The sequence below is a fragment of the Melozone crissalis genome, unplaced genomic scaffold, assembly GCF_028551555.1.
Source record: "Melozone crissalis strain CALT ecotype California unplaced genomic scaffold, PUWL_Pcris_2 ptg000068l_1, whole genome shotgun sequence".
Taxonomy (NCBI): Eukaryota; Metazoa; Chordata; class Aves; order Passeriformes; family Passerellidae; genus Melozone; species Melozone crissalis.
In genome coordinates, this window is record NW_026535846.1 from 15,552,431 (window position 1) to 15,566,925 (window position 14,495).

Below are 14,495 nucleotides of genomic sequence, written 5' to 3' on the forward strand. Positions count from 1 at the left end.
TTATATTACTGTGGACTCTTCAAAAACCCATGCAGAGAAACACAAAACAACAATGAAAATCCTCTTAATTCAATCTGTGCTTTATCGCACAAGGCCGCAGCAGGGGATTTCTGGCTGTGGGAATACAAATACTCATCAATGCTACAGCTCAGGGTCCTGCTTCAATTACTACCCAAACACAAAATGAGACAGTCCCAGCCTGAAGAGTTTTCAGTCTAAATACACCAGACTTGGTGGAAAAACCCCAGGCAGCCAGGGGAAGCCTCAGCAACACCCAGACTGCATTCCAGCTGCTCTGTGCTGGGCTGCTGCAGCCGTGATGCCTCTGATGCCTCCCAAGCTCCTTCCTCCCAGCAGCCTGCTTTATCCCACCTCTGCACCACCAGCTAAAAGTGACCTGTCCATTTGTCTCCCAGCTCCCAAGGGATTTCCCCCTCTCCTCTCCCAGCTCTCCCGAGGATGGTGCAGAGCAGTTTGAGTGGGCTCTGGTGACAGGAGTGCCGTGGGCTGTGCAGTGAAGTCCACACCCTGCTGACAGATGCTGGCAGTGATGGGTGGCCAGGTCCCTGCCACATCCCCAAGCTCCCCAGTCCTATGGGAAAGTGGCTTGGGAGCTGCACTGCTCCTCCCCAGAGTCAGCCCCACCTCCTTCCCTTGAGGTTGCCCCTCGCAGCTCAGAGGTTTCAGACATCCCTGCCTTGCTTTTATCAGCCCTGATGGCTTTCCAGCTTCCAGCACCAGAGTCACTCAGCCTGCCTGCCTTGCTCCAGCTCCCACCCTGCAGCACATCGCTGAGGTTTTACAGGCAACAGGATTGACACAGCAGGGAGTCAAAGTCTGCAGGGAGGAAACCATGATTACATCTTCATCTGCAAGGGCACCAGATGCACTGAGAAATAAAAATGACTGCTGAAGCAACAGGAGAGGAGAGCAAGAGACTTCTCAGGCCGCCTTGTACAATCCCTGCAGACACTACAACAGGGACAAAGAGGACAGGGGAGCTGCATAGGGCGTGGGGACAAACAGACCCAGAGGGGAGGAGGAAACAGAGCAGAAAGAAACAGGGCATTAGAATAAGGCTGCAAGTCTTGGACCATCGGAGCAAGATTTGAGAAGGTTTCTGCATAAGCAGGAGCATCTCTACAATGTTTGGGAAGGAGCAACATTCCCTCCAAAAACAACTGTCTTGAAAGTCCACTGGTTTATGAAACAAAATTCCTTCACAGGGAGGAAAGAGCTTTCCTTTATACAGCTGACCTAAAACACTGTTATCTCTGCCATGCCTGGATGATCTTCCAAGCCCTCCTTAAAGGCTCATTTCTATGTCTGCCTTTCAACCCTCCAACCCTGAGCACTAAAGTGCTACAGCATGGGTTGAAATGTCCAACCCCATGAGGCTCTAGCTTTCTCCTGGCAAACTCATCCTGGGTTTGCTATCTGCAGCATCACGTGGAAGGGACTCTGGGAGCAGAGCCCAAGCACTGCACACAGCACAACACTGCACAAACCAACCATTTGGGATCAAGAGCACATAATGGCTGCAAGCCTTACCCATGCTCTGATCCTTTAGGAATGGACAGCAAGAGGAAGAAACACAGACCAGTGGGATCAGCCAATACCATTGGGATTACACACTGAGGTTTTGTATTCAAACTGTGCTCAGCTGAAGCAGGGCTCTTTAAGGACCTAATCTCCGTGTGACTGTTCCCAGCACCAGCCGTGCCCCTGTGGATAACAGGGAAGCACGTCATGGCAGCCACAGTCTGAGGCACACAGGCTGCAGCTCCACTGCATTGCTGCTGCCCTGGCCACCTCTGAACCCCCACATACTCCAGACTTTCCCAAATGCCCCTCTGTTTGAGAGGGGTCTCCTCTCACTATGCACCCCGAGATGATCACAGCACCCAGAGTTCCTAAGGCAAAGAAGAAGTGATGAGACAGAGTTAAAGCACCACCTTGTTTCAGGCTATTGGAATAAATCCCCATCAGAACCTGGTGTGGGTACTGCTGGGCAGAGATGTGGCCATCACTCACACAACTCAACTGGATTCCAACACACTTATCTATAGTGGTTGTTTTGGGTCTTTTTCTGACACCAGTGTAGGAGAACAGCTGAAAGTTAGTGCTGTGTTAATGCAGAGTCAGAGGCAGGATAAAACACAGAGACCACTCAGCAGTCACCTGGGCATGCATTGTGATACCACACCCATTCTGGAGCACTAGCTAAACTGCTCCTGGTTCCCATTCCCAGAATTCAGCAGAATTTGCCTCACTTTTTAATGGTGCTCTGTGCACCTACCTCAGCAAGGGTGGGGGCCAGCAGCACCCCTGCAGCAGTTATGCTGGACTGGGGGGTGGGTCTCTCTCTCTCTCTCTCTCTCCCCACAGTGCAGCCACACTAATAAACAAAGTAGCTTGTTTTAAACATTCACATTCCACTGCTGCAAGAGGAAAACTTCCCAGAGCACAGGCTGCCACCTTCCAAACAAGGTCAGACACTGACCTCCTCCCCCACCACCAATGACCTTATTAGCACTGATCATGGTTCTAATAATATCCCGCATTGTAAGCAGGCCATCTGCTGTAACATTTCACTACAAACTTGGGGAATTGCTTGATTTGAGTGTGCTCATGTCCCAGCACGCCAATTGTACCCTCTCAGGAATATGCTTCTTCCTCACAGCTTTAAGCTAAACCTTGCAGAAAGGCAGCTCCAGGTCTCAGCTTTGCAGCTTGGAGCTGAAGCATGCAGAGAACAGCCCCGAGCCATTCCCACGAGCTGGCTTCAGACAGAGGAGGTAAAAACACAGAGTTAGTGCTTAATAATCCCTGACTCCAGCATCCAGCTCCTCTGACACTGGAGACATCAAGTAACCATGTCACTGCAATCCTAAACCCAGGCCAAACACTAACCAGACGTTCAGAGAGCCAGATGCAAAACCCAGGGCTCCCAAGAGATCAGCATTACTTTTGTGCCATGTACTCTCTGCTGTGTGGACAGCAGAAAGATTTTACTATCCTAACACATTAGCTGTGGTTAAGCTGAATATTTTCACTGCCATTACAGAACAGGGGGCTTTCCTAACAGGCAGGCAAGCTTACAGAACTAAGCATGTTTGATAGCTATTCCTTTGGAAGGAGCCAGGGGTTGAAATGCTTACTCAGTTAGGACACCTGTCTAAAACACCCAGAGTCTTGCTATTACAGCAGCTCAGCTACATTCAGCCTTCAAAGACATTTTTTTATACTGCTCCTGTGAGGTCAAAAAGTGCAATTAGGCACAGAGACCGACATTACAACACTTTGAAGCAGTTTGCATCATCACAAGGCTCTGAAAGGTGGTTTTCCAAATCCTTGGTCTTTCCTCTAATCAAAAGACTGTCATCAGACATGGCACGAGGACTGTAAGGGGTGACGAAGGGGGTCAGTGCCTGGGTCCCTGCTGTTTTATGAACAGCAATAAAACAGTATTAATAAGCCAGAAGTAAAACTGTGCCTGTATGGGGCAACAATCACCCAAGGTCTTCAAAGCATTTATTTTAATACCAGCAAAACAGTATTTATAGGGGCAGAATTTCAAAGAGCTCAGCTCCTCACTTGGAAATCTAACCACTTATTGAAATGCTCTGTGGGAGATGTCAGGCGATGGGCTCTCCAAAAAGCCTGGCACATCTTGTTTATATTTGTTTTAAAGCTTCTAAACAGCTCAATTACATAAAAGCATGTTACTGCACCCTCCTTCAGAAGGGTGAACCAAGTGGCAGAAAGCTATTGTCAGCTAAGGGATTACATCAAACCGATGCTATGCCACCGAGGAAATCCGCCAACTCCACATGCTCGTTCAGTCACTCCCCTTGAAGGCATCTTTCACCACCTTCCCCCCAGCTCACTTTGCTGGCCTAATGCAATCAGGAGCAGGAGAAGTCCCTAGGTGGTTTCACAGCCAAGCATCCTCTTTGCCCCAGACCTGTAGGTTTGGTGCTCCTATTTCAATCCCAGTGTTAGCTACTGCTACACATCAGGGCTGGAAGACGTAATGTTTGAACTTCTTCCCTAGAAGAATTTGGCAGTGCCACATTTTGCAACATGGCACCATTTGAGGTGCCAGAGCTCACTGTACACACACACACACACACCCCCTTTTTGTGCTTCCTTGGCCAACTTCTGACTCACAGCAGGCAGAGCCAGCCATTTGCTACCTGGGCCCAGCACCTCATCTCCCTCCTCCCTGTGCAGAGGAAGCCCCTGGGGCTCACAGAGCATCCCTCTGCGTTATGCTGGGTCACAGAAATGGAGCTTGTGCTTGCAGATCCCAGCAGGCTTGTCAAGACTGCAAACTCAAGGTGTGCATGCAGAGAAACTCCCAAAAGCCAAAGGTGGCAGAGCAAACAGCTCTCCCTCTTTATGGACTGGCTGAGGTGACCACTTCCCATGCTCAAAACTCAATGCCACAGCTCACTCCAGCACAAGGAGCTCTTTGCTGCCCACAGGAACTCTACAGCACTTAAAATCAGGCTTAAGTACTTTGCAGAACCAGAATCTTGGTCTGGAGGGCTTTGCCCTTCAAACAGGAAAGCAAGCCTCAGGAGCAGGAGGTGGCATGCCAGGGCCAGTGGAACATTGCAATATGCCCATAAAAGGTTTCAAAATGTATCTGTTTAAGCACACACAGAAGCTTAGAATGGTTTAGAGTCAACATCCCAAAAGAATTCCTCTCCTGCTTTTTTAGGCAAGTGTGAGCAGCAGTCAGCACTTTACCATCATCCTCCCAACCAGAAAGCCAAGGTTACTCTTGGCTAATATTAATAATGCAAATGCTGCTGGCTTTACCCTTTGAGGATGGTGGTTTGCTCACATCACAGGGAGAAGAGCAAGGCAACATGAGCTGCAGGCAGGAGCAGGGGCCCTGCACTGCCAGGGCTGGCTGGTGAGGAGAGGAGAGGCGAGGCTGGCAGCAAAACCCCACTGCTGAATTTGCTTGGCCCATCTCCCTGAAGAGACTGGCCTCCAAATTGTGGTCTGAGGACCAGTTTGTGGGCACAGCTCTGCTTTCCAACATGTACAAGGGGAAAAGCACATCAGTCTGAGGCCCAAGAAAGGCTGCAATCAATGAATCAGCTGCAAGAAGATGGACAAGGATGGTGTTCCTGTCCTTGCCTCTTGCACTGGGAGAGCTTCCCAACTTACCAGCCTGTGCCTACACCTCTGCCAGCCTCTTGAACCTGTCCCAGAAACATCACACGAGACTGGCACTCACACACAGGCAACAGCATCTGCTCCTGTGTGGGCAAGCCCTCAGGAGAAATGTGGGGTCAGGAGGTCTGGGGCACAGATGGTGCTGTCCACCTACTGCACAGCAAATACCCAATGACCAAATATCCACCCTCTGCAGGAATATGAGCAATGAGCTGAAAGAGAGCATCCCTCCAGGGTAGCACCAGAACTAGACTGTACACCAGGAAACCTACAGGTATCTCACCTTCCTTGCCACGTTACCATGGACAACAGCAAGTTTCACAAAGCACATGTCCTTGTAAATGTAAAGGCCAAGGTAGTGTTCCCTGCTGAGGCTGCTCAGACACAGAAAGACCTGGCAGGGACAAGGACATGGCCAACCTCTTCACTCTCCAGAACACACCTGAAAGATCACCTCCTTGCTTTAGAGCACAGACAAGAATTCCTGTCAAGGACTCTGCCTTACACCTTTGCAAATGGCTGGCAATGAACAAGACCTCCCTGTCCACTGCTGTCCTTGCAGCACAGTCACAGGTAACACCAGCCTGCTCCAGTTCCACGAGTTCATCACCCAGCAACTCTGCAGAGAGCAGGACCAAGGGAACTCCAGCTGCTGGATTTGGTATTCAGTGCCCAAGGCTCTCTGTCCTCCTCCTAACCCTGCCACAGTGGCAGCAACCACTGCTGCAGCAGAGAAACAAGGGGACAGCTCAGAGCAGCAACCTTCTAAACCATGACTGCAAAACCCAGCAGTGCTCATCTGCCACAGTTCAGCTGTCAAAAAGTCACAGATAAATCAAATGAGACTACTGGGCCATCAGAGGAACCATTGGATAACACCAAACAAATCAAACATGCTGTGCACAGACATCTGTCCCACAGAAAGATCAGCTAGGCAGATTAAAGGAAGAAGGTGTATCCTTTCCCTGGAAAGCTGAACACACCTAGGGAGGTCACACATCATCTTCAGGCACCCAGCCCTAACCCCACAGAGAGAATCTGCAGTGCAGACAGTGGGGCAGGCCTGGGAGATGCCCAGCACAGGCAGAGCCAGGTGAGCTTCTCCATCAGTGCTCTCCATGCCAGAGATCTGCCAAAAACCTCTGAAGACACTGGAGAGAGTACAGACAGCAAGTGTGCCAGTTAAATTCAACTGTGAACACATGGAGCTTGTTGTAACCTATAAATGAGAAGGGATCAGGCCTAAATTATTTTTCCCCCACAAGCTCTCCTATTTTCCTTGAAATACCAATTTACTTCAGAAAGAAATACAAAGAGAAATATAGAAATTAACAGAAAAAGACAGAGAAATACAGTGTTAACAGTTTTTATACATAAAATTGAGTCTAAATACATTTTCCCCCACTTTAAGTTGTTTGATTTAAACAGTAGTTTTAAAAACTACTGATGACATGCTGTAAGACACACCAGCACCCAGACTGGACACAAAGCTGCTGCAAATCTGCTGTTGCCACACAGGTAAGTGGCTTAATGACCAAGGAAAAGTGGATGTTTGTCACACAGGTGACTTGGCTCAACACTGTTCCTGTGGAATATTTACATCTCCATTACACTGAGCTGAGACATGGAGTCGGAATGTCTCCAAAATTATCACTATGGCTTTGTTTGCTTTCTTCTTCCTCACTAAAAGTGTAACCATATGCTAAGTTTAGTGGGTGTTTTTAGTTGTTTCTTAATTTGGAGTTTATTTAAATTTAAAAATAAAATAGATTTGATTGCCAACCAGTAAGTCAGAAATAATTCTAGTCAAGTCAGCATAAACCAGGTACAAATTAGCATGAAAACTGTGAGGAACAGCCTCAGGTACATCAGTTTCAAGATCATATAGTACATCCATTGCCCAAGCAGTGTGAACTTTTCAGATTGCCTTGGGATTTTGAATACTATTATGAGAGAATAACACTTCTTTTAGAAAATAGACAATTTAGACAAAATTACTTTTAACTTCTTTTTGTGCCTGTTCAGAGAAAACTTTTCACCTTTTTTTTATAGAGTACTGCTTTGAAATATGCAATAGTTTAACAGTGTTTTTCACATTACACCTCCCAAAGTCAAAATTCATATTACTCAAATTTTTCACCCCACTATTTTTCATCTCAAAATGGTCCCTGAAGCTTCAATTCACATTAAAATTCAAAAAGAAAATTCAAAAACCCCTAAACAGCAAAAAGCGCCAGCCCACACCTCACAAAGCTGCATTTGTAAATTTTTTTAAACCTCAAGTCCTCAGTGCAATACCCAAACTGTGAGCAGTATAAATCAAAGCCTCTGTGAACACTTAACGTGCATTACCTACACGTTTTTATATAACATGTCACCATCTCCTAATGCCCCATCTCTCAGCTCTCTGTTCCATTAGTGACCAAAGATGATGCTTTTTTTTCCTTCCTGACAACACCAGAAACTGAAAACACAACCAATGACTTGCTGGCCAGGAACTAAGAGTCACACAAGCTCACATCCTGCCCTCCTGATCCAGCCTGAATAGCAAAGTAAATGACTTGATGAGCAGCCCACCAAAGTGCCAAAACAAACCTTTGTAGGAATTGCCATGAGGCAGCAAAGCATGTCCCAGTCCTTACAAAAAGCACTGCCTCTGCATGGCCAGTGCACACTGAGCCTGGAGAGAGGCAATGAACAAACCCAGAGGCCACCCCAGCTCACAGGGATGACATGACATTCCTCTCCTTTGCTCACAACATCTCTGAGGTGCCACAGGACCTGCCTAGGAGGTACCAGAGAGCACTGGGCACCGACCAGCAGCCCCCATGGTCCCTTCTGGAAGCAGGGTGGCCCAGCACAGCCAGCTCTTGGGCCTCTGGATTGCCCTGCAATCAAGCAGTGCAGACTCTCCTGCCATTCACACAAATTAATTCAGAGAACACTGCTTCCAGAATAACAAGGAGGGGTGCATGAGTAGAGTGAGAGCTCTCTTGGCATCTGATTCAAATAGCAGATTCTTGCAAGGAACTATTTTTAAGTTTTGTATCAATCTGCTTGAGAAAGGTTCCTTCTGCTGCCTACAAATGTGCAAACTCCCCCTTCGAAGAAATACAGCTCAGGACAGCAAGATCCAGCCTAGCACTCTCAACCTAATCAAGATCAGGTATTTCACAACCAAAGCATTGCACAACACACAACGCTCCTGCAGAGCATGTTCTGGTGACCCCCACCTGAGCATCAATGAGAGCCCCCATTCATTCAATGAGTCCTGTGTGTTCTTCACAAGATTACAGGTAGCACACAGTTAGTTACCCGTGAAACAACCCACACTGAGGCACTCTGACTGCTTCTGGAAGCATCACTGCTTTTTCCACTGCATCAGGCATGGAACTGCTATAGGAGATTAAGAAAAAAGAGGGAAAAGGGCAATTCAGTAAGCTCTGGATGCTGCACATGACCTGACCAGTGAGGTGAAACCATTGTTTGCTGGGTTATCAGAAGTTCCTGTATGAAGGCATTGTTCAAGCTTAAGAGGTCTGTGAGAGAAAAAAAACAAGCAACAGCAGCACACAATGGATGCAGATAAGCAACGTCTGAACAAAGCCCTGGGCGGCTGCAAGACAACGGGAAAACTTATTAGCCACAAGCATCCGATATCCTGCCTCCCATAAAGCAACGCAGACGTTCTGCTAATGCAGGGTGAGAAAAGACAAGAGAGCACTAAGCAGCCATTGAGCCCCCCACAGGAGAGAGGGTCGGTGTTCCACAGCTGTTGGGCACAAAGACATCCTCAGGATGGGCACAAAAAGCCTCTTAAATGGTCTGAGAATGTAACACCTCTCTGGTGACCTGTAAGGGCCACACTCATAGCCCTGAGCCCCTCAAGACCGCTGCAAACAGTGCTTTGCAAGCCCAGCTCTGGCCCAGGAACAGAATGAACATTGTTTGAGGGCTTGGTCCCCAGGGGCGTTATTTCCACTGGGAATGCATGGCCTTAGAGATGACACACTCAGGCTGGAGCATGGGGACCACAGCCCTCCATGGCACAGGGAAACTCTGATCACAGCCCTCCGTGGCACAGGGAAACAGGGCTCTGTCCTGAGAGCTGCTGGGTCCATGGGGCTGAAGGAAGTGCTCCAAGACTCACTGTCTTGTCTGCCCCATCACCTTTGGCCAAGTGCTCTGCACAGTCAGACCTCTCCTCAAGTACTTCCCAAAGACAGAGCTGTCAGCCCTCCACGAGGCTTTCCTAAGTCCAAAAAACCTGTTCTCTGGAAAATTCAGGCCACTTAACCGGCACATATTGGGCATTGCTACTGTGTCATGAGGAAACTGCAACCAGAACGTCATTTACCAGCCAGTTACACAGGAGACACTCTGAGCTGTAGGAGATCACACCCTACTCCTTCCCCTGGGTTTTTTGTCGTTGTTGTTTTCTCAACAAGGGGTTCCCCATCCCATCCCCACAGCTGAAGTGGGAGAAGTGTTTGCTCATTCCAGGGGGTGGGATTTGAACCCAGCTGCCCATGGACTCGGTCCTGCTGTGCAGAGAGGGGCTGGCACAGCTGGGTGTGCTGAGGAACTGCACTGCCAACAGCATCCATGGGCAAGTGTCACACACGGGGTGACAGCACTCAGAGCCCAGCCAAGCTGGGTGGCTGCACAGGGACACCTCCCCAGGATGCTGCAAACACCAGCAAGGAGCACAAAACTACCCTCCACAGCCCTCCTTTCCATTCACAAATATACACTATAAAATATGAACATATTAATCTCTTCATTAAAAGTATCTGCAGTGCCACTGGCTATAATTCAAAAGTTTCAATGGCATAAAGAACAAGATTTTTTCCCCCTTCAATAAAAAAATATTTGTCTCTCGCTGTCAGCAAACCAGCAATGTAAATGAACATTTGAAAGTCACTGTATAAGTAAAGAGTCATTTCACATAATCAGATTAAAAAGAGAAAACCGAATGCAAACAGAAAACTTGAGCTTCTTGGAAAAAGAGAACAGAAATGAAAACATGAAGAAGCCACTAACAGGAACAAAATGGGTAAACCAGTGTTAGTCCAGATCCAGTCCTGGTCTGAACCTCTGCATATATAACTCTACCACTTCTGTTACTCATTATGCTCATAAAAATAAACACAAATCTTTTCAAGCAATAGTTGAAGTTCAAGAGAAAACTTATAAGATTATAAAATTTTCCAGACTCTTTCTAGAAATTTTAACAGGTTGATTACTTTGGTCAAAACATTAAACCACAATGTCAAGAATTCTCATCTGTTATCAGTTATCCATATGGTCTCAGAGTAAAAAATACTTTTGAGGAGTCATACATTTGGGAAAAAGAAAAAAAAGTGGATCTTCCTTTCCCAAGAACCATGGTGAAGTGAGGCCAGAAAGAGATGCCCATATTCCCCTCCTGTGAGCTCCTCCACTCCTCCCTGACTAACAGTCCAGCTCTTTGGTATTTCTGAAAGTCATCCCTGGAACTCCAGCAGGGACAAGCCACCAAGAGCTATTTACTGCCTCCAAATTTGACTCTGTAAGGATTAAGCACCAACCTCAAGGCTCAGCCATAGCTCCAACAGGCCTGGCAGAGCCACTGAGTTTGTGTGTCCAAAGCAGAAAGCACTTCCCCAATGACCATTTCTGGAAATGTTGTTGTCCAAATATTTTGGCTGGTCCTCATCTACAGGATAACCTTGAAGTGCATTTGCAACTCTGTCTCCAGGAAATACATGTAAAGCTGATTCATTATCTTAAAATGCTGCTTTCATTTTTGCTCATTAAAAACACATTTCAGATCCCTGCACTAAATGCACAGCTGACGTGATCCGGACACTCAAACCTGAATTTCAGTTCTCTCTACTTGTCTTATTTCATTTGCTGCCCACAACCTGTGTTCTGTTTCAGGGACAGCTATATCAGACCTGAGCTATCACTGACAAATGCCCTGGATAAAATCCTCTCTCCCTGCAATGCCTGGCACTCCTGGCAATGGCACCCCGAGTCAGACAGCCTAGATTTCAGGAGCAGCATCCTCCCTGCAGACACAGAGCAGCAAACAGCTGTTCTGCACATCCCACACCCCTGCCTGAGCCACTGGGAAGGGAAAGAAAAACAAGGCAGCTAAGGCAATGCACGCGTTCCAGTCCTCACCTTTAGGGAGTCAAAGCAGGCAATAACTCGACCATTTTCCACATGGCAACTCCGTGACGGATGGGCGAACTTGCACTCTGCATCAGACCGAGAACAAGTCCCTCTCTGAAACTCTCGACACACTTCTAACGTCAGCCATTTTGTATCACGAACCAGGGACACGTTTACAGCCATATTAAAAAACAAAAATTAAAATGCAAGCAATCGCACCCTTCCTCAGGGTAATGCTTACTGCTGATCTTCTTTTTTCTTCTTTTTTTTTTTAAAAAAAGGGTAAAAAAGTGAATTCAAGTTAAACGTGAAGAAATAACTAACTTGTTGCTTTGGTAAAACTCCTATTCATCAGCACTTAGGTTTTCATTTAAGTCAAATCGTGTTTCTTTAAACAAGAATTAAACATAAAGCCAATCATAAAATAGAAATCTTATCAGAACAACTGAAAATCAAATTAGAGGCCAGCTCCTAAAAGTGCAATTGTAGAAGTTAAAATACAAGTGTTATATTTTGTGCCACTGCCAAAGTTACTTGCAAATAACTGGCAGACTTTCAAAAGAATTCTGTGCTCTCCAGTTAATGGTTTCAATTATTCTTGCAAAAAGCATATGCTGCTGGCAGCACTTCAGTTTGTGGAATGGTCTCGGTCCTTGGGGAGAAAACTTCGAGTTTGTATTTTTTTTTCCTTCTATTTCTTGCTTCTAAAAATTATGGTTCACGAGCATCAAAACAGGCAAAAGGATGTCTGATTTTTTTTTTCCTCTTTCTTTTCTTTTAAATATTTGCTACATAGTCGGGGGAAGGAAAAAAAATAAAATGGCTGAGCAAACTGCGTGTAAATGGGGAGCAAAAAAAAAAAAAAAAAAAAAAAGGGCAAGGCTGGAGGAGCCGCCGTCAGGGCACGGACTGCAAGCAACGCCGAATTAAACAGAGAGGGGGGCGAGGGGCAGAGAGAGGCAGCCCTAGACAGAAATCCAAGCAGCGGTGGCTTCAGGAAAGGCACTTTTCAGCAACCTGCAGGAAAAAGAGAAATAGAATCAGCCAGGAGCCTGCGGCCCCGCTCGGGCGGGCGGGCGCGGGGCGGCGCCGGCGGCCATTGCGGGCACGGGGGCACTGCCCGCGCCGCGCTGCGCATGGGAGGCGGCGCCGGCCAATAGCGCTCGCCGTTACAGCAGCACTCGCGGGCAGCCGACCAATAGCAGAGCCCGTTTCATAGCGCCACGGTGGGCGCCGCAGCCTCGGGACCCTCAGGGCCGGCCCCGACTCCACAGCGGCGGGGGCTGCGCCCTACGAGCCCTCCCGGGCTGCCGGGGAATACTCTGCTCTACAATATTATTTTTAAATTAACATTAACTAGCCCACCCCTTTTCTGTAGGAAACGTTGAGGCAGGAAGAGCAGCCGGTGGCTGTGTTACATGCCGGGCTCCTGCTCAACCCTTACAAGGTGTTCCATCAAACCATGCCCAGCGCGGGGCTGCTCCTGCGATGGCTCTGGAGACAAATGGCTGGCTCGCAGCCGCTCCTCCATGGATTCAGCGCTACAAAACTAAGAGCAAACCCGACGGGGAAACCTAAGCCACACACACACGGAAAAAATTAACTCATTGCTCACAGCTGTAGTTTTCCACCAGACCAAAGGCAACTCGAATTACTCTGACTCCAGCAACTCGTGTTATACAACAAACAACTTTCAATGCATTCCAGTTGAAGGCTTCCTTGGCATCCACTAAAATGTTAAGCTGTCTCTAGAGTCTCCCATTCTAATATTAGCTGTACCATTGCCGCCTGATAGGATTGGGCTGTTTCCAAATTCCCAAAATCCAGCCCTTTATCTTCCTGAAGTACGAGCGTCCACTTTTGCAACATTTGACAGGCGCGGGATGTTGCCTGTGTGACTGCTATTAAGATTTCAAGCTTTCGTAGGAGAAGAGCCTTCAAGTACAAAAAAAGGAAGCTTAAATTCCTCTTTCATTATTGGTGTGTTATTGCAATTACACTGATCAGTAACTGAAACCTACTGGAGCTGGAAACAATGGAAACAATGCTACCAAGGAAGAAGTGTGGGAAGAGGCTGTCATCGGCAGCAGGGGGTGGGGCACAGAGGCTGTTTGATTCACAGATCGAATTATTTCAATTTAGAAAAAACAACACTCGTTAAACCTACACTGCAAGTACTTTCTAGGCCTAATTAGACTGAAGTTGATTACAAAACCTGCCCAGATCCCTGCAATCCAGCTTGAGGCATCATCACAAAGCTTGGTCTGACCCATGCTTCTGGAAGGACCTTTGCATTTTTGCACATCAGGTGGGGAACAGACATTGCAAGCATCATATTTGTTAAGCGTGTTTTAAACTTCAAAGAGAAGGAAAAAAGGCACACCTAACCATGCTCATGTCTTTTGGGTTTTGTAAAGAAGAGCTGCTCTAAATCAATTCCAATTTTGCAAACAGGGCAAATTTATACAGGAATCCCATTCACTGATATGTGCTCCCTGTTCATATGAGCTCAGAAAGCAAAAGAAACGAAAAGATGGGCAGAAACCTTCTGCAGGGAGCTAAGGACTAGCTGGGTGCAGCTCTTAAGAACGAGCTAGAACAGGTCAGATATGGGTGGGGATTAGAAAGAATGCGCTCTCAGAAGTTCTTCCGAGAAGACTGAAATACAACCATCTTGTGGATTAAGTGCCTATTCCACAGCTTCAGACTCCCAATTGAAGTGAGGGTCTCTTAATGCTGGGGATAGAATATGATGGGTCTGACTTAACACACAGTTACACCGAACACCAAGATGTCCAAACAGTGTAGTAACATTTCAGTGTAGTAACATTTGCCCTTCCCAGCCCCTGAACCTCAGGAAATCCCAGTGTAACAAACCAAATGTTGATCTTGCTCTCAAGCCATGCAGCTCTGGATCACACACTGCCCCACAGGTACACGGCTGCACTAAACTGCTCAGTCCTTAAAATGAAGGGAATCACGTTAATGAAAGCTAAATCAAATGAATTCTACAAAACATTAAACTACAAATATCAAAGCATTCAGATACATGTAACATGGTGGATATTTTTCTTTACAACTCCTGGAGGAAGAAACAAACCAACTGATGGAAACTGCCCCTGCACCACACCCTGCAGAAG

At 47.1% G+C, this 14,495-nt stretch overlaps 1 protein-coding gene across 4 annotated transcripts in view; it reads right to left on the reverse strand.

The window, feature by feature from the left end:
• MBNL3 (muscleblind like splicing regulator 3) overlaps positions 1–14,495 on the reverse strand; it is a 91,375-nt gene that overhangs the window by 46,969 nt on the left and 29,911 nt on the right. For all 4 annotated transcript variants that reach the window (XR_008483885.1, XM_054289364.1, XM_054289362.1 and 1 more), the window contains exon 2: positions 11,365–12,372. Coding sequence is in view for 3 of the 4 variants with exons in the window: in XM_054289364.1 (XP_054145339.1) it covers positions 11,365–11,538 (174 nt within the window). In the remaining variant the exon portion in view is untranslated. The remainder of the gene's footprint in view (positions 1–11,364; positions 12,373–14,495) is intronic.